Source organism: Lactuca virosa, chromosome 5 (genome assembly GCF_052849685.1).
Source record: "Lactuca virosa cultivar CGN04683 chromosome 5, Lactuca_virosa_CGN04683_v6, whole genome shotgun sequence".
NCBI classification, from domain to species: domain Eukaryota; kingdom Viridiplantae; phylum Streptophyta; class Magnoliopsida; order Asterales; family Asteraceae; genus Lactuca; species Lactuca virosa.
The window spans coordinates 439,053,404-439,073,682 of record NC_136430.1 but is presented as its reverse complement, the minus strand read 5'-3'; the positions used below and the strand labels follow the sequence as shown (position 1 = coordinate 439,073,682).

At 30.8% G+C, this 20,279-nt stretch overlaps 2 protein-coding genes across 2 annotated transcripts; both read left to right on the top strand.

The window, feature by feature from the left end:
- Positions 1-12,176: 12,176 nt before the first annotated feature.
- LOC145114222 (uncharacterized) lies at positions 12,177-15,700 on the top strand. Its single transcript, XM_079050226.1, has 5 exons — positions 12,177-12,570; positions 12,686-13,127; positions 13,306-13,904; positions 14,038-14,265; positions 14,496-15,700. The coding sequence occupies exons 1-5, from the start codon at positions 12,177-12,179 to the stop codon at positions 15,698-15,700; spliced, it is 2,868 nt and encodes a 955-aa protein (XP_078906352.1).
- An 808-nt stretch (positions 15,701-16,508) lies between these two features.
- Positions 16,509-19,933, top strand: SKS3 (SKU5 similar 3). The gene is made up of 9 exons (XM_079049912.1): positions 16,509-16,856; positions 17,164-17,273; positions 17,360-17,630; positions 17,706-17,844; positions 17,955-18,309; positions 18,437-18,802; positions 18,904-18,982; positions 19,058-19,257; positions 19,549-19,933. Exons 1-9 carry the CDS (start codon positions 16,719-16,721, stop codon positions 19,655-19,657), a joined length of 1,767 nt encoding a protein of 588 aa, XP_078906038.1. The 5' UTR covers positions 16,509-16,718; the 3' UTR covers positions 19,658-19,933.
- The last annotated feature ends 346 nt before the right edge of the window (positions 19,934-20,279 follow it).

Here is a 20,279-nt window from a genome sequence, read left to right as displayed (position 1 = left end):
GATTACCCCATTCCATCGCATTCGTTTTTTTTTCGTTTGAAATTCTCTCTGTCGGACTCAAGGAAGGAAAGAACGAACGCCGTCATGGTCTTCTCCATTCACGGTGTCAACATCTTATTCTCCGTCCACCACGCCGCCATCTTCCTCGTCTGAAATTCGTCTGAAGCACATCGGTAACGTTTGAAGTTCGTCGTCTTCTGATGAAGCTTCTGTGTGAGGCTCTGACGCCTTCTGTTCCTCGTCTGTCGTTTTCTGTTCATCCTCCGACTTCTCCTTCAAGTTAGTCTCCAGTCTCCACTTCTCATTCTTCTATTTGCTATTCGAATTGCAATTTCTAGAAATTATTTGGGGAAGAAAACGGGTTTAACCAATTTCTAGAATTTGTTTAAGCATTTTTTGAACCTAATCTGTTTCCGGTTCAAGTTTCCAACTCTAATCTCTGTTGTGTTATATACCAACTATTAAGTGATATTTCTTGAAATTTTAGGCTTTGTGGATGCGTCGAGAGGGTGTTGTGGAACAGGAAGAGTGGAGACGACGGTGTTCATATGTAAACCTAAATCGATTGGGACATGTTCCAACGCGTCTCAGTATGTGTTCTAGGATAGTTTTCATCCATCTGAAGCTGCTAATCAAGGTTGCAGGGTAACTATTACTTATGTTTATCTGTATGTCTAAATTAAAATCATCGATAACAACTTTTATTCAAAAATTCCATATTCAATTACAGGTATTTGTTTCTATTCGTTCCATGATTTAGTAGAAGAATTTAGAGTTCAGACTTCGGATCTTGTAAAGCAAAATTGCCATTGTTGGAGCTTGTTAATCGAGTTTCATTTACTAGATGATCATAGGGGAAATCGAGTTTCCAAATGGCATACCTGGGTGATGAGTTTTGTGATGTGTGGTGTGTTTCATGGGAGCTGGAAGTCTCTTTTGAGTTTTGTTTTCATGAGACATGTATATTATTAGTTTAGTCAGTGGGATATCTTAACAATGGTCAATTTTATTCATATGTTTTGGGTTTGTAATGAAATAACTTAACTAGCATGCCAAGTGTTTGAGTAAATGCTTAAGAGAAGAAAGTTACAAATTGAAAAGAAAAATAAATTATGTATTATATATTTATTATTTGTTAACTTATTTATTTATATTCTTAGGATAAATGTTATATTTATTAAATTTTAATACTATTTTTTAATAATTAATGGTACCCGATTAATCCCCGCCTAACCGATTAATCCCTTGACCCCAGTCCACCGCCGAGCTACCGCCAAGCGATTTCTGCAACCTTGATTTTTATTAAATTTCACATAATATTTAATTAAATTTATTAATTGTAATAAATATAATAATAAATGTATTTCAATTTCATTAATTGACTTTCCTTCTAATTTCAAAATTTCTAAATTAAAGCCCATTAATTTTTTTTGTTTATTTATCTCAATTAGTTGTTTAAATCTAAAAGAGAAAAAACACTTTAATTTTAATAATTCAATATTTTTCTAATTTTTTTTATAAATTCAAATTTCTCAAATGTTTAGAATTTTATATTTATTTTTTTTGAATGAACCCATATAAGACATGAGTGTTACACCTACTAGTATTACCATAAAACGTTTTGTGAAATCATTAATCACTTTATTATACATGTAGACTTGAAAACCAATTTTAATGTAATAAGTTTTGCTTGCATCTCAAATTTGGTTATTTAAATATTATAAAATTAAATACGTTTACAAAATTAAACAGCAGGATTGTGAAGTTGGTCTGCAACGCTGTCGTTGATGTGTAGATGGGTATGGGCTTGTGGAAATGTTAAAAACCAGCCCAATAAAGGTGCAACTTGATAAAAAAAATATTTAAAATTGAAAATTGATCCAAAAGATAAAACTGGATTAAAATAAAACCGTTTGTTTAGGGTGCATTTGGCCCAGATTTAATCTGGTTTGGAAAAAACCGTTTTTTTTTTTTAATTACCGTCAAAACTAAAAAAAGTATATTTCAAACGGCTATATACCCCTTCTAGTCCAACATAGTTTAGTTCCCAATCACGATCAAATATATTGTTGAGAAAATCTGTACTATTCACTTTTTTTGAATGAAAGATGATTTTACCACTTAACAAATTTATTTATTCACATTAGATACAACAACTATATATATATATATATATATATATATATATATATATATATATCCCCTATTCTAATAAATAGGTAGAAATTGTCCACGTGTCAGTCAAATAGTCACCCCCCATTCGATTTTTCCCACTCTTTGTCATAATGTTAATTTCCGATATTGCCCTTCAAGTAACCAATCGATGCCTAAAAATCTGGACGTGAAATTGACTTTTTTCTGCAACATTAAAAAAAATGGAAAGTAAATAATCAATATTTAATTTCAAAAGATAAACGTATCTTTTGAATATATGATGCTTATCAATTCCTAAAAACCCGTCAGTTACCTAATCGATTAATCTTAAATACATGTTCACGGTTATTTTCATTCACAGAGATTCCAAAATTTAGAGAAGAAGAAAAATTTCTTGAATATCTTCAAGTCGTCTACTGTTTTTGCTTTAAGGTATGCTTTTAAAATTGATGTGTTGTTATTATTATTCATTGTTTTTTTCTTTAAGTCGACTTCTATCTTCTTCTTTCTCGATCGATTTGTCATTGTTATCAACCCGTTCGTTTATCTGTCACGTTGTGTGTGTATGATCTATGTATCTGCTTCATTATTATCGATATATACTTTTGTATCTGCTTCATTACTATTAATCTATCTAATTCTATTTGTCATTGTTATCAATCCGTTTTTGTATCTCTTACGTTGTGTATCTCTTACTGTAAGTTGTATCTATCATCAACAGCAACAATGAACAGGAGCATCATCTGTGTGATAAAAAGTTATAACTTAGGGATTTTTTTTTTAAATTTACATGGACAATTTCTGTATGTTAGTGTAGTGAGGACCTCTTTTGTAAATGTACAAAAAATGATGCTATAATTGTCAAAACTGAACATATAAAATGAAAGTTTGCTGCTATAAATAATACACATAAATAAAAACTATATATGATGGTGCTATAATTTCAAAGTACATTCTTATAATTTGTAAAACTTCATAAATATAGCATGATACATATATTTTCTTTTATGAATATCATCCTACTTTCATAGATATATAGTATATATTTTGTTTTATAAATCAAGTAGGATCACACTTTCAAAGGGTAAAACTGTAATTTTACCCTTCATATATATCTACCAACTTTATAAAAAATAATAATATACTACTATATTTTTACAAATATACCGAATTATAATTGTTTAGATTACTTCAAGTTTTATTCTGTTGCAACAACTTTATTTATGTGTCTTTGTTTACTTTGACTGCATTATTTTAACTAAAATTCAATAGTTTTTGTACATTGTACAAACAAATGGACGGTAGTAACATTACTTTCATAAGATGATATGACCCTGCTCATATATGTATCACCTCATAAATAACATAAATGACCGTTTTGCCCATGCTCATATAAAATTGATATTAATTTAAATATGTTAGCTTTCTTCACTGTGACTGCCTAATTGTTTTCATACAAAATTGATATTAATATAAATATGTATGTTTTGTTAACAATCACTCCTTAATTGTTTATTTTCTTCACTGCTCAACCGTTTTGCCCATGGTCATATTAAATTGTTTTTAACTTAAATATGCTATGAATAATTTGCAGGAAATGAATATCGGCAGTAAAATATACCTAAAAGACATTGAACATATCACTGATGATTCACATCTCAAAGTACGGGTGTTAAAGATTTGGAATTTTATAAAAAATAACCAAGTTTTATCAATTGAAATGATCATCATGGACGAGGAGGTTAGTTAAATTTTTTTAAAACCACTAAATATTTCATATGTTTCAATGAATAATTTTTTTATTTCTTTTATCAGGCTACCAAATACCAATCACGTGTGTTCAGCCAAAATTTTTCCAGATTTCGTGACCTTATAAAGGAAGGTGAAAGTTATATCATTTTAAAACCAAACATGGCGGCTGTTAAAAATGGTTTTAGTGTTACCGGTCAGAGACAGACAATAACTTTGGATTGTAAAAGTATTGTAAAAAAATGTGATGATTTTTCGGGTCCAGTTAATGGTTTTGTGTTTGCTGATTTTAACTCTATCATCGAACAGAAATGCACAAGAGACTCATTCTTTGGTTAGTTGTTTTATTTTATTCCATTGACTTTTATAACTTGTGTAATTTATTATAAATTAAAGTATGTTATTATTTACCTTAATCTTATATACTATTTTTTATAAAAATTATTATGTAGATGTTATTGGGCAAATTGTCTCATTTAGGTCTCTTGAGACAACCAATCCTAACCCATCAAGACGTTACATAAAGATGACTATTACCAACTTACAGTAAGCTGATATTTATTTCATTTATTTATTATTTTGAATCTTGTTTTTTCATACTAATTAAATTAATTTTATATTTAGGTCTGTACACCTCAATGTCACTATATTTGGAAGTCAGGCACACCAAATGTCATAGTACCTGAAAAGCAACACCACGGTTACTTGTGTTGTTATAGTGATGCAGTTTGTCAAACTTAACGTTTGGAATGGTTTGTAGAGATGTGACCTAATCTGTTTTCGATATTTCTTTTATTCACTTATCTGTTTTTACAGGAATTGGTCAAGCTCAAAGTCACTTCGATGTAACGAAGATGTTCATTAATTCTGACATCGTGGAAATTAATCACTTTAAGAAAGAGTTAGTTTTTTCATTTTCAATTAAACATATTTATCTTATTATTATTATTTAAATTAATACAATTTCTTATATTTACAAATATTTAATAATATAATTTTTAACATTATAGGTTGAAAGCAGATAACAATGGTGGTATGTTGGAAAAAAGCATAACTACACTTCCAAGCTACTCTTCTTCTTATATGGATGATTTCAAAGGGAATTTCCCTTTAAAAACTGTTTGTGAAATCACAGAACCACTAAAGGTATATTTTATTGAGTTTATATCTTTAAACTTTATTTAAACATTTTTTTATTTAATTTAACAGAGGTTTTTTGAAATAGGAAATGAAATTTCTATTAGTTGGTTCAATTGTGAATATAAGACAAAATCTACCTTGGTATTACGAAGCGTGTTACAAATGTGGAAGCAGGGTAAACAATGTGCCCAAAACCAATCTTTCCTATACCGCCCCCGACAAGATGGAAGATAGTGTTGTTATTAAGTGTAAAAATGCAGCTTGCAACGATTCGAATTTTCATACTGTTATCAAGTACACACATATCTATTTATATTAATTAATCATTTCAATTTTTCATCAAAATAACTATTAATCTAATTTTTTTTAGGTATATAATTCCAATCAATGTACAAGATCATACTGGCACCATTGGACTAACTCTTTTTTGATAGAGAAGCAAAAAGGCTGTTGGATATAAGTGCATTCGAGTTGAAAAAAATACATGAAGCGGTATAATATTTTTTTCATATTTTTTATCATATACAAAATTTTATTAGAATTAACATATTCAACAATATTCTAACAGGCCGGTGACAGTTTGCACCTATTTCCAAATCAAATAAACGATTTGAAAAACAGGAAGTTTGCCTTTCTTGTGGATATTACATCATACAATGTGATCAACTATAACAATATCTACACCGTTGTCAAACTTACAAAAGATGTCTCCATTGTTTCGGACTTGGAAAGTAAACTAGAAGTTATGGTACATAATGTTTAAATGTTCAACATTTATATTTGTTTTTTATTTACATACAAAACATTTTACATATTAACATTTTATTTTGTAGAGTGTTCAATCAGTCTCCTTAAATGAAGTACCACTTCAATCAGATGATGTTGTTCAAACTGTTGAAAATGTATTTTATATTAAAGTAATGACTTTTATATTTAATGATTCCAATTGTCAACTTATGTATTTTTAATTCAGGATGTCATATCACAAACAGATGAGAGTTTTACTCCCGCAACAGTTGATAAATCATCGGCAACAAGTCCAATGAAAATATCAACTGATTTGAAGCGCAGCCTCCATGACATTTATGATGTTGATAGTGGAATTGATTTCAGTTCAACTAAATCCAAAAGAAAATCAATGGGAGATGGAAATCCACTTTTAGTTCCAAAAGTGGAAAAGTGATTTTATTTTGGTTTAACAAACAAAATAATTTGGTTCGTGTTGGTTAAGTTTTAAATAATGTTTGGTGATTTGGTACAATGGTTGTTAGAAATTTAGGAACTTAGGTAACAAATTTTAAGGCTATGGTTCGTTTTAATTTTTTGGATTTTGGTTGATTTACATTAATATCCTGCTTTTAATATTAAGATTTTTGTTATCTAGATGTTATATTTAATAACTTAGTACATCATTTTTTCATTAGGTACACCATTCATTTTTTCAGTCATTCGTTATCACATAAATGATTCATTTAGGTCAAATAGCCATATATTCATTATAACATTATGCACATTCGGTTAAAAATATTAATTTCCCTAAAAAACTTGTGATATATAACCAATTAAAGCTAAATAGATAAGAGGGGAAAAAGGGTACCTCTAAATGGTTTGGGATATATAACCAATTCTGTGAAAGTAGATGATTTGGGGTCGCATTAATGGTTTTTGAGTACATACTCCTTGGGGCAAACCTGTAATGCATCAAAGAGCTAATAAGCTCTAACTTACAATTTAGACATTTAAAATAAATGAAAATATTTTGACAATATATACCTGGGGCTTGACTTCAACAATAAATTGACCACTTTTGACAGCAACGGGCTATTTGCCAAGACTCTTTAGTTTATAGGCTGCAGATTGTGGTATACAGTTGTAAGAGCTAAAGGATGCTTTGACCCAACCAATTTTACTCTTAGATCATAAGATTGTCGCCATTTTCTTCCATCAACAAGGATAAAAGGAACCTATACAACAAAATTATCAGATTGTACCAACATATTGAGAAATTCACAGGATAAAATAAGATTTAACAGCCTGTAACACATTCGTTAAATAGTCATATAATCTTATGTTAGACCATGAACATACTGGTGGATGGATTATGGATATAGTAGTCACCAATTGTATATACATACAAACTAAAGTGGCTTTTAGATTTAACATGAACTGAGCTATACATACAAACCTAACCAAACATACAATAATGGATTACTACATCATAAGGAGTTCTATGTCTTTCAATTGCATAAGTTTATTAATCAAATCCATAATCCCAAAAAGCATGCAATTACCTCCATTAAAGTCACTGGTTGATTTTGAATCGCGGACAAAGAAATTTTCCATTTTAAAATAAATCTCTGCATTAAAAAATTAATAAATCAGGAATATTCATATATTGATTTCTAAGTCAAAGATATCAATATATGATACTTTTCGTTTATGTCAATGATTGTTTCCTAATTTTTTGTAATCAATTATTAAATCCAGATCCTATATTAAAATTAAATTCATTTCTAATGTAGTAAATCCAATAAAATCGGTAACTCAATATTATCCAATATAATATCAACAACAATAATTCCATAAAATCTGGATTATATTTTGAAAAATATTAAAAAAATTATTTTATATCTATAAATATACCTCAGAACGTTAACATATAATTTTTAAATTCCTGATTCGTCTTCTTTTTCTTTCAATTGCATCTAAGACTCTTCTTTCGGGAAATTTACATCAAGATTTGGAATACAAGTTCTATTCCACATTCTGAAGAAGACGTAAACTGTTTTTGATTTAAAAGTCTCTTAATTCCTGGAAGATTTTCTTATTCACATCAGGTTAGTGTTTTAAAATTATATTAAAATGGTATCTGTATGTATGTTCAAATTACATTAGAACGTTTTTGTATCTCTTCATCTCTAACAATATATACAAATCCTCAACCAAAATGTTTTACCTGTTGTTAAACTCAATAAAATAAACCATAAATTATTCAAAATATCAATTAGATTTCAACAGACATTGATTCCTGTAACAAAATTTCTCGATCAAATACACCTTAGCTGCTTCAAACATGAAACAATTAACTTAAAACCTCTGTTGTAAAACATTAATATGGAAAACATGAACCTACATCGGGTTATAAGTTATATATAACCTGGATTACTTGAAACTGAATCTTATTCGATCAATTATTCAAGGAACGAAAAGGGAATTTTGGGGGTTAATCTTAGATTGACAAACCTGATAATCCAGTATTTGACAGACTATATGCAAACTCCTCTTTCGCCTTGAAGCAGCCTTCACATGTCGGAAACTAAATGCAACCCGTAGTTGTTATCGATTCCACACTGAGACAATGTTATCAGGTTTCCATCGAGAACTAGGGTTTTACCCTCTAGGATCATCCGAATGAACAATTGTGTGAGATTGGGGAAAGAACAAATGGAACTTGAAGAAGCCCTAATTTTGAAATGAGGATGATGAGTGGTAATTTCCATTCGTAAGGAATTGATGTCGGCAGTGGAAGAAGGAGACTCGGTGTGAGGATTAATTTTCTTTTCTCAACTGATGGAGACTATGTCGCACAAGCAGCGGTCATCGTCGATGAAATCTTCCCATTCCGTTTGATGCGTTGTTGAACCCAATCGATTGTGCCGGAATCGAGGACAGTGACTGATGGTTAACCGGTGACGAAGTGGGTTTTAGTTTTTTTGGTAGCAACACACACAGAGAGAGAATGATAGAGAGACGGAGTAATAAAGAAGATGGCGACATATAGAGTTGGTTGTAAAAAGTGTTGCCATTTCATGAAATCTGGAAGAGAGATCAAGGCTCTTGGAACTCAGTTGGAGAAGACGAATATTGTTGCCTGGGCTAGCAAGGTAGAAGATAAAGATGCATCTTCTTCTTTGAAATCTGAAAAATCGGGTAAAACTGCCATTGAGATGCGTACAGCTGCTTGGGAGGATGCTGAGAAAACGTAGTAATGAAGAAGACGTTGTCAAATAGAGTTGGTGAGGACAGTATTGCCATTTCTTGACCTAAGTAATTAATTAATTAATCAACAACATTGTTATGAACCTTTTAAAGTGGTACATTTTGGTTGCTAATAGGTTCGAATATGAGCTTTTATTTTAACTGTAATGCAGAATAAAATGCCTCCCAATGACATCCAGTAATGTGTAAAATGTTAGAAATTGAATCACAACATATGTATTTATAAGGCCTTAAATAATCCCATATCCTAATACTAATAAATAAAAAAATAAATTTTATAAATAAATAAAGAAATAAGTATAAAATTGCAACCAGACATTTGCTTAGACCCTATACAATCTTTAAATGTCTAACTGAAAAATCAGAATTGCCCTTTTGTTACTATTCGACTCTATAGTTTTGAAATACAACCTATTCAATTGACATACTTTTTATAAATAAATAATACATTAATAAACTAATTTATAATTTATGTGTACATTTTAATAAACAATTTCAAAAAAACGACACAATTAAATTGTATTGTTTTTCCAACTACTTACCAAGAATACTTAAAAATGACAAAACATTGGCTTTATACCCATTTCTTCGCTAGATAATTATTATATGAACTACTTAATTCTTATTTGTTAAGCATGTTAATTTATAACTAATTTTATTTATCTTAACTATGAATGTTGCAGACATATAATGCATTCACTTTCTTCTAAAAAGTCTATAAAGGTAAATAGTTTCTATTTAGATAATACAAAAAATAAAAATTTGGGTACTACATCAACAAATCTAGCCTCAACAACTACTACTGTTAAAACTTCGATTTACAAAGGTAAGTTTTTTCATATACAAGTTCTATTATTGTTATTTATTATTTTTTAATTCACATAATATTTATTTGAATAACATAAATATTTATCAACATAAAAAAATAGATAATTTGTCAAAATCTTCGTCCGCTGCAACTCAATATTCTTCGAAATTGGTAACCGATGCTTACAAAGGTACGTTTATTTATTCAACATTATTTTATAAACATATTATTTACGTAATTATACATTTCATATCCTGTCATATTATATGTTATGCAGAAAACAACAATAACATGTGCCACTTGCAAGCCAAAGAGAAAAGAAGACAGAGAAAAATATATTTGCAAAATAAAAGATCGAAGAAAATGAATACAACATCCAACGTTCCAAGTACATCAATACCTCATCTCTTAAAAAATATAATTAATTATAATCCTATTATTTTTTTATTCAATGTTTTATGCTTATTTTACATTTATTTACAATAAATGATTTCTCATATTTTTTTAATTATCTTGTAATATTATATGATTGCAGGTTATTATTATGTTGTATACATATCTCTTTAGTTTTCATAAATTTTTGTTATTTGCATATCAATCAACCAACATTGTTGATCAAACTCAAAATGTCAGTTCATTTAATTCACCAGGAATCCAAAATACAACCGTACAATACTCTCTTTCCTTTACAAATGTTAGAACTCCGTTATCTAACATTACAAATGTTAGAACTCCGTTATCTAACATTACAAATGGTAATAATTTATTGTTTTTAAAATATACAATTATTAATTTTCTTTATAATCCGGATATAAGTATATATATACTTATTTCATTTTTTTTGTTCAGATAACATCGGTTTCGGTAAATATGTCACTTCCAACTTACCAGATAAAAGACAGTACTATGTACTTTCAAATGATATGACATCGAAAAATGCATCTACAATAACTGATTCTTCATCTTCAATCAAGTTGAATCCAGGATGTCATAAATTAAAAAGGAAGACGACACATTTATCCCCTATCCCTTTGATTGATTTGACAGATAATGTAGAAAATATACATCAAGTCATAAATGAAGACGTTATAGTTGGTATCTCAAATGGTAATAAAAAAATAATATTCATTTTCATTTTTTTTACATTTCAAATACTACGTTGTATATACTTATAAATTTCACTGATATTTTTTTCATCGCCTTTTAATTTACAGAATATTTGGATCATGGTGATCAAAATGTTGTATGTCAAACATGTCATGCAAAGTTATGGAGAAATGAATCCATTAGAGGTAAAGAAAAAGGGAACACAAATTATTCTTTATGTTGTGGTTACGGCAAAGTTCAAATTCCAGATTTAAAGAAAGCACCCCCAAGTTACGAAAGAATGTTTCGAAATGGGGATTCTAAAAGCAAACACTTCATGAAAAACATTAGACGTTACAATTCAATGTTTTCTTTTACGTCGATGGGTGGTAAAATTGATACTTCAATCAATAGAGGAAACGCTCCATACATTTTCAGACTGGGTGGTCAAAATTATCATAGTATTGGAAGCCTTTTACCAGCAAAAGGATCGGAACCAAAATTTTCTCAGTTATACATTTATGATACTGAGAACGAAATTTCAAATAGACAAAGATGCATTGGGTATTTTTTTCATCCTTCTTATTCATAATTATTCATTATACACACACACACACACACATATATATATATATATATATATATATATATATATATATATATATATATATATTACTAATATTATGTATAATTTCATTTATTTTAGTGGGGTAAAAGATCAATCAAAGTCAATTGATAGTGATATTATTGAAGATATAAAGGTGATGTTGGATTCAAATAATGTGTTGGTTAGATCTTATAGGATGGCAAGAGATACTTTTCAGAAAAACCCTCAAGTTGATATGAAACTACGACTTATCGGGAGAAGGCAGCGAGATGGAAGAACATATAACCTACCGACTGCTTCAGAGGTTGCCGCTTTAATTGTCGGGGACATTTGTGATTCAATTGAAAAGAGGGATATTGTTGTTGAAAGAAAAACTGGATTTCTACAACGTATCCGTGAATTGCATCCTTCATACCTTCCTCTTCAATATCCACTGCTATTTCCATATGGAGATGATGGTTACAGTGTTGACATTCTTCATAGAGGTGTTTCATTTACAACCAACAGCAAGCAAGCGAAATGTACAATGAGAGAATATTTCGCTTTTAGAATTCAAGATAGAGATCATTCGTTCTCCCTCATTCTTAATTCAAAAGCTTGTTTCAGCAGTTTCTGGTAGATGCCTATACTATGATGGAAACGGAGAGATTGCATTACATACATAGGCAACAACATGTTCTTAGATGTGAGTCTTATGAAAATTTACGTAACCAAAAAGCTCAAGGAACAACGAATATCTCCAATGTCGGACAACGTGTCATATTACCTTCATCCTTTACTGGTGGCGCACGATATATGCTGCAAAACTATTTGGATGCCATGTCACTATGTAAATGGTTTGGATATCCAGATTTTTTCATAACCTTTATGTGTAATCCAAAATGGCGAGAGATTAAAAGATTTCTTAAGGATACTTCACTTCAACCAGAAGACAGACCTGATATATTATGTAGGTTGTTCAAGATCAAGCTCGATGCATTTATTAAAGATTTAAGGGAGAATAAAATTTTCGGCACAGTTCAAGCATGTAATTAAAATTATATTTTTTTCATTATTGATAAAACATTACTCTTATTATAGTATATTTTTTATATGTTTTTATTGTCTAATCATATTTTGTTTTTTTGCCAAATATTTTGCAGATGTTTATACCATTGAATTTCAAAAGAGAGGTTTGCCGCATAGTCATATATGTTTATTTATGCATTCTGACATCAAGTTACCCATTGTTGAATTTATCGATCCGATAATTTCTGCTGAGATACCAGACAAAATTGAAGATCCGGAATTGTATTCACTTGTCAATGAGTTCATGATTCATGGTCCATGTGGAGCTGAAAATATCAATTGTCCATGCATGGTGGATAAAAAGTGCTCAAAAAACTTTCCAAAACAATTCTGTGATCATTCGTCTGTTGATGGAAATGGTTTTCCGTTATATAGGAGAAGAAACGATGGTCATTTTGTAGAAAAATCGGGTGTGAAGTTGGATAATAGAAATGTTGTTCCATACAACAAATATATATTAAAAAGATATCAGGCACATATTAATGTTGAATGGTGCAATCAAGGATCTTCTATAAAGTATCTGTTCAAATACATAAACAAGGGTCCTGATAGAGCTACGGTTGCTGTTGTACCAACAACACAATGAATGTGAAAATAATGATGTGGTCGATGAAATAGTTGAATATTAAGATTGTAGATATTTATCTGCATGTGAAGCATCATGGCGAATTTTTAAATACGATGTTCATTGCAGGTATCCTTCTGTTATCAGACTACCTTTTCATCTACCTAATCAACAACAGATTGTATATGGCGAAGACGATGATATTGATGATGTTCTTGACAAACCTTCTGTTGCGGCTTCAAAGTTCACATCTTGGATGGAGTGTAATGCAATCGACAGTGAAGCACGAAAACTTACATATGCTGAATTTCCTACAAAGTTTGTTTGGATATTAAATGGTCGGTTTTGGAAGCGAAGGAAAGTAGGAAAAGCCATCGGTAGAATTCATTCGGTTTCACCTAAACTAGGTGAAGCATATTTCTTAAGGATTCTTTTAAATAAAGTAAAAGGTCCGACATCATTTGATGAAATTCTCACGGTAAATGGTCAAAGACATTCTTCTTTTAGAGACGCTTGTTATGCACTCGGGCTATTAGATGATGACAAGGAATACATTGATGCAATTAAAGAAGCAAGTCATTCTGGATCTGGTTTTTATCTACGCTTCTTATTTGCTACATTGTTGATGTGTAATAGTATGTCTAAACTAGAGGTCGTTTGGGAAAATACATGGGAATATTTGGCAGATGGAATTCTATATAACCAACGACAAAGATTTAAGTCTGCAGGTATTACATTTTTTTTCTTATTTTTTACTTTATTTAATTTCTTTTTTTTTATTCAACAGCCATTGTATAATTAGTAATAAAATTATTAAATATCGACCACATATTTTCTAAATTATTTAATATTTTCGTGCAGAATTGTCACTCGGAGTAGATGAACTTAAAAACTTAACTTTGTTCGAAATAGAACAAATTTTACTTCGAAACAACTCTACTCTCAAAAACTTCAAAAATATGTCATACCCAGATGTTGAATCCGTTTCTTCTTCAAACAATCGACTAATCACCGAGGAGCTAGATTACGACATTCCCGTTTTAAAGAATGATTATGGTCGTATGTTTCTTGCATTAACAAATGAGCAACGTAACATTTTCCTAAACATCATGAGTGCTATTCAAGAAAATAAAGGAGGTGTCTTTTCGTTTACGGTTATGGTGGAACGGGTAAAACTTTTTTATGGAATACAATATCAGCAGCAATTAGATCTGATGGTAATATTGTCTTAAATGTTGCTTCAAGCGGTATTGCTTCCTTATTATTGCCCGATGGTAGAACAACACACTTTCGATTTATAATTCCATTTGAACTTACAGAGGATTCTTTTTGTAAAATAAATCCAGATGGTGAGTTGGCTAGCTTAATAAGAAAAACCTCTTTAATAATTTGGGATGAAGCACCTATGGTCCATAAGCATGCATTTGAAGCTTTAGATCGAACTTTGAAGTATTTATTAAGGTGTGGAAATTCAACCATCTCAAATATTCCATTTGGAGGGAAAGTTATTGTCTTTGGAGGAGATTTTAGACAGATTCTACATGTTGTTCCGGGTGGCAGTAGACAGAACATTGTAAATACTTCTTTGAGTTCTTCATATTTATGGCAACATTGCAAAGTCCATAGATTAACAAAAAACATGAGGCTAACTGTTGGAAGGGATCAATCTGATATACGAAAAATAAGAGATTTTGCAAATTGGCTATTGGATATAGGAGAAGGCAAACTTGGTGGCCCGAATGATGGTGAAACGATTATCGATATTCCTGATGATATTCTCATTAATGATTCACATGATCCTATAGGTTCCTTAATTGAGTTTGTATATCCGTCAATTTTGGAGAACTTCAGTAACACAAATTATTTCCAAGAAAGAGCGATACTTGCTCCAAAAAATGAAGTTGTTCAGGAAATAAATGACTGTTTGCTTAACAAGTTTCCAGGAGATGAAGTTGAATATTTAAGTTCAGACAGCATATGTGAATCTGAATTTGTCCATGATCAGTTTGATACAAATTTATACTCTCCTGATGTATTAAATGGTCTCAAAGTATCCGGTTTACCAAATCATAAGTTAGTTTTAAAAATTGGTGTTCCAGTAATGTTACTGAGAAATATTGATCAGAAAAACGACTTATGTAATGACACAAGACTACATGTGTTATCATTGGGCAAACGTGTTATTGAGGCACGTATAATAACTGGAACTAATATTGGAAACCAGACTTTTATTCCAAGAATGTCTTTAACTCCATCAGAAAAAAAGATTCCCTTCAAATTCACAAGAAGACAGTTTCCTTTGGCCATATGTTTTGCAATGACTATTAATAAAAGTCAAAGACAGTCGTTATCAAATGTTGGTTTGTTTCTCAAAGATCCAGTTTTTTCACATGGACAATTGTATGTTGCCTTATCTAGAGTTCAAAGCAGAGAAGGATTAAAATTATTAATTTTAGATAAAGATGGCAAAGTCACAAATAAAACTTCCAATGTTGTTTATAAGGAAGTTTTTCAAAATTTGTAGCCAACTTTTTTGTAGCATATTTTATTCATTTTTAACAAATCACACTTAATCCATCATATTACTTTATTTATTTATAATTATGTTTTGTTTATTTTATGTTAATTTCATTACACACACCGGTAATGCATCATCTGCGTATGTCCAACAAGAATCATATACCAAAAATAAGGGTTTTCAAAAAACTTCATTTCTAATTAAATACTTATGATTTAGTTTGTAATTAAATACTTACAAATCAAAAAGTTTTTGAAAAATTCAATATTACAATTCATAAGTTGTCAAAATTAATGAAATTTTATTTTATTATTTAAAATTTGTAGTTAAATACTTACCATTTATTGTGTAATTAAATGCTTACAAATCAAAAACTTATTAAAAAAATACAATATAAGTTTTCTAATTTAATGGTATATTATTTATTACATAATTAAATTTTAAATTCTATTTAACATTAACACCCGTAGGTTCCACGGGTTTTCACATAGTATATATATATATATATATATATATATATATATATATATATATATATATATATATTATTGGATAAACCAACTTTTTAAATCTAAAATGCTTTAAATGCTATGGTTGTTATTTACCAGGTTGGCGTAATTTTTAGATATTTTGAACACCACAAATTCTTGATATTCGAAGTGACTTTTGGAGTTTTAGTTATGCTATTTTTGGTAGGCATCAAAAAAAAAAAAAAAAAAAAAAAAAAAAAAAAAAAAAAAAGGAATGAACACTTTAAATCGAAGATTCGGCGACTTTCTCTAAGATAAAAATTCGAAATAAAACAGCAAAACTTGCCGCAAATTTCCATAATCTGTCAACAGCGGGCCCCAAAAGGAAACCCCATTCATATTTCAGAGTCAGAGTCATCGATCTGACACTGAGACACTGCGTGCTTTTGTCTTCGGTCTTCCATGTTACTTTTCTTTCTTCACCCAGCCTAAAAAGTGCAGATCCCTATAATTCTTTTACAGATTGATAGTGTGTGTATGTGTGTGTTTATGCAATGCCCTCAAAATTTTGGTGGATTTTCTTGAATTCTTTTGTGGGTTTGTTTAATTTTGCTTTTGCAGGAGACCCATTTGTGTATTATGACTGGACAATCTCTTACATCACAGCATCACCGCTTGGCGTTAAACAACAGGTTTTGTTTCTGTTATCTTCTGCGATTCTCAAACTTATTTGCTCTTTTTTCTTAATTTTTTACTCGAATTCATGATCATATGCAAATTTTTGTGATTAGGGTTGTCGGTGTTTTAAAAAATGATTGCTTTTAGTAGATTATGAAGATTATACTCTGTAAAGTACTAATTTAGGGAATGATTTATGCAATGTAATGATAAAAAAACAGAGGGTTTACGGTATAATTCAAGAAAGTAGGGTTCTTTAATTTGGGAAAAAGTTTAATTGTTAATAATTAGGCGGCTGATGTTGGCTCGACTCATGTGTAGGTGATTGCAATAGATGGGCAATTTCCGGGACCAATTTTGGAAGGAACAACAAATTGGAACGTTGTTGTCAATGTAAAGAACGATCTTGATGAACCCGTGCTTCTCACATGGTATAATTTCATGACTACGAAATCTGATTCATTTAACACCATTATGATTCTTGGAGAAAGGGGAATTATACTAGTTTTGATTACAGGAATGGAATCCAACATAGAAGGAACTCATGGCAAGATGGTGTGTTGGGGACAAATTGTCCTATTCCTGCTGGATGGAATTGGACATATGAGTTTCAAGTTAAGGATCAGATTGGTAGTTTTTTCTACTTCCCTTCAACAAATTTCCAAAGAGCTGCAGGCGGATATGGAGGAATCACCATTAACAACAGAGACGTTATTCCTGTACCCTTCGGTGCTCCTGATGGAGACATTACACTTGTCATCGGGGACTGGTTTATAAAGAGTCATAAGGTCAGCATATTTTCAATTTTTATTTGTTCTAAATCACCAAAAAAGCTGCATTCTAGGATTTGTTTTCCTGAACAGGATCTTAGGAAAGATATTGAAAAAGGGGTTGATCTTGGATCTCCTGATGGTATTTTGTTCAATGGGCTAGGTCCTTATCGATATGATAGTAGCATCGTTCCTGATGGAATTGCATACCAGGTGATAAATGTCGAACCAGGTAATTTCTTGAGGTTCTTTTAGCATAAAATTTGAAAGTTTTAAATCATCATGTTTTCGCTCGTTATATATTATGTCATCTGTTATTTTTTTTTACTTGATTATTAACAGGAAAAACATACCGTTTTCGTGTACACAATGTTGGTACCTCAACAAGTCTAAACTTGAGAATCCAAAACCATAACTTGCTTCTTGTAGAAACCGAAGGTTCATACACAGTCCAACAGAATTATTCAAACATGGATATTCATGTTGGCCAATCGTATTCTTTCTTGGTGACTATGGATCAACCTGCAAGTAACGATTATTACATTGTTGCCAGTCCACGGTTTGTCAATTCAACAAAAGCTTCAGGAGTTGCAATTTTGCACTATTCAAATTCCCAAGCGCCCGCTTCAGGTCCTCTCCCGGATCTCCCTAACGAATCCGACCCGTCTTTCTCAATGACTCAAGCACGATCCATAAGGTTTTAATTATGATATTTATTTTCAATTCCAATATCCAGTTTAGGTTTTAATAAGGTTTTGCGAAAACACACCCCCTTGTTTATATCTTTTTCTTGATTATGTCATATTATTTTTTTTTATTTGAAGAATGAATGTTTCTGCGGGTGCGGCTCGTCCGAATCCACAAGGGTCTTTCAAGTATGGTGAGATTACAGTAACGGATGTATTTTTACTCCTGAATAAGCCACCTGAAATTATAGATGGAAAAAGGCGTACTACTCTTAATGGTATATCTTTCTTTGTTCCTTCAACACCATTGAAGCTTGCTCAACAGTATAATGTTCTTGGAATCTACAAGCTTGATTTCCCAAATAGACCAATGAATCGCCCTTCAATAATTGACACGTCTGTGATTAATGGGACATTCAAAGGATTTATTGAAATTATACTCCAAAATAATGATTCCACAGTTCAGAGCTACCATTTGGATGGCTATGCGTTTTTTGTAGTCGGGTATGTTTATCGTTTATACATTTATACAGTTATATAATAATATTATGATTTTTATGAATTTATAAGATATATGATTTCAATGATATTTGTATAAATGTTAGGATGGATTATGGAGTATGGACCGAAAACAGTAGAAATGTTTACAACAAGTGGGATGGGGTGGCTCGCAGTACTACTCAGGTAATCTCCACCTTTACAACGTTGCTATTTCTTGAATTTTTTATTTTTTTTTAGGTTTTTAATATTCTTTTACAGGTTTTCCCAGGAGCATGGACAGCTATTCTGGTTTATCTTGATAATGCGGGATTATGGAACCTAAGAGCACAAAACCTAGATTCATGGTACCTTGGACAAGAAGTTTATTTGAGTGTGGTTAATCCTGAGGTCACTGAAAAAACCGAGCTTTCTTTGCCTGAAAATACAATCTTTTGTGGAGTATTATCATCCTTGCAAAAGTAAGATATTTACACAAAAATCATTTTTCTAGAACTATCTTTTGATAAAAGAGGACAAGAAGGACATTCATGTCTTTTGCACAGACAAAAAATCGAGAGTGCGTCCCTCAGTCCCTGTCCCTGTCCAATCTTGTTTTATCTTTTTGGGTTGGCCCATTCACATTGGTCTCGGTCCTGTCGAGTGCAAGTCAAACACAGTATAATATGGTCATGCGTAACAAATGGGGTTTAAAGGACAATCTTATCTTTTCTTTTATTTATTTATTTATTAATTTTTAAAATTGAATGCAGGGATCAGGCTCAAAGAGTTAAATTTTCAAGTGCACCTTCAGTTCCCACATTAATTACACGAATCTTTATTGCATTAATCATCACATTTGTTGGAATTTCTGTGAGGTGACACCATTCATGAGCCATGGTTGAACAGTCCAAACGTCATCAAGAACTCAAATTTTGACATATTTGTAGGAAAAAAATTAGATCAAATTGTTCCCATGAATACTGCTGACTTTATCTATTATTTCACCTGTAATTAGATTGTATCAGCTCATTTGTAAGTGAAAAGGCATAATTGCCCCCTGTAACCCTTTTGATGGTGGGAGTTGTACATTGTGCATCGGTATATGTATGGTCAGTTGCTTTCTGCTTTTCTATGTCATGTTAACTGCAATTTGAAGTCTTTGTATTTTTGATGATAAGATGATGGATCAAGAAAGCATATTGCAATCGTCATAGAGCAACAGAAAAAAGTTGATATCTTTTTGTAAAAGAAAAAATGATTTCAGAGGCCCAGGGTTCTTTAAGAGAAAAGCAACATCAATTTTTGAATATCATTTTCTTCTAGTGAATGTTTTTTTTTGAAAGGTTCTTCTAGTGAATGTTTAACGTGTATAGTTTGATATTTGTAGTAACTCCTACAAGTTGTCCTATATTTATATAAAATATGCCTTAGGTTTTGACCTGTTAAATAGGTTTAATACACACATAATTAATACTTGAGCATCTATTAATGTGGGATGAGT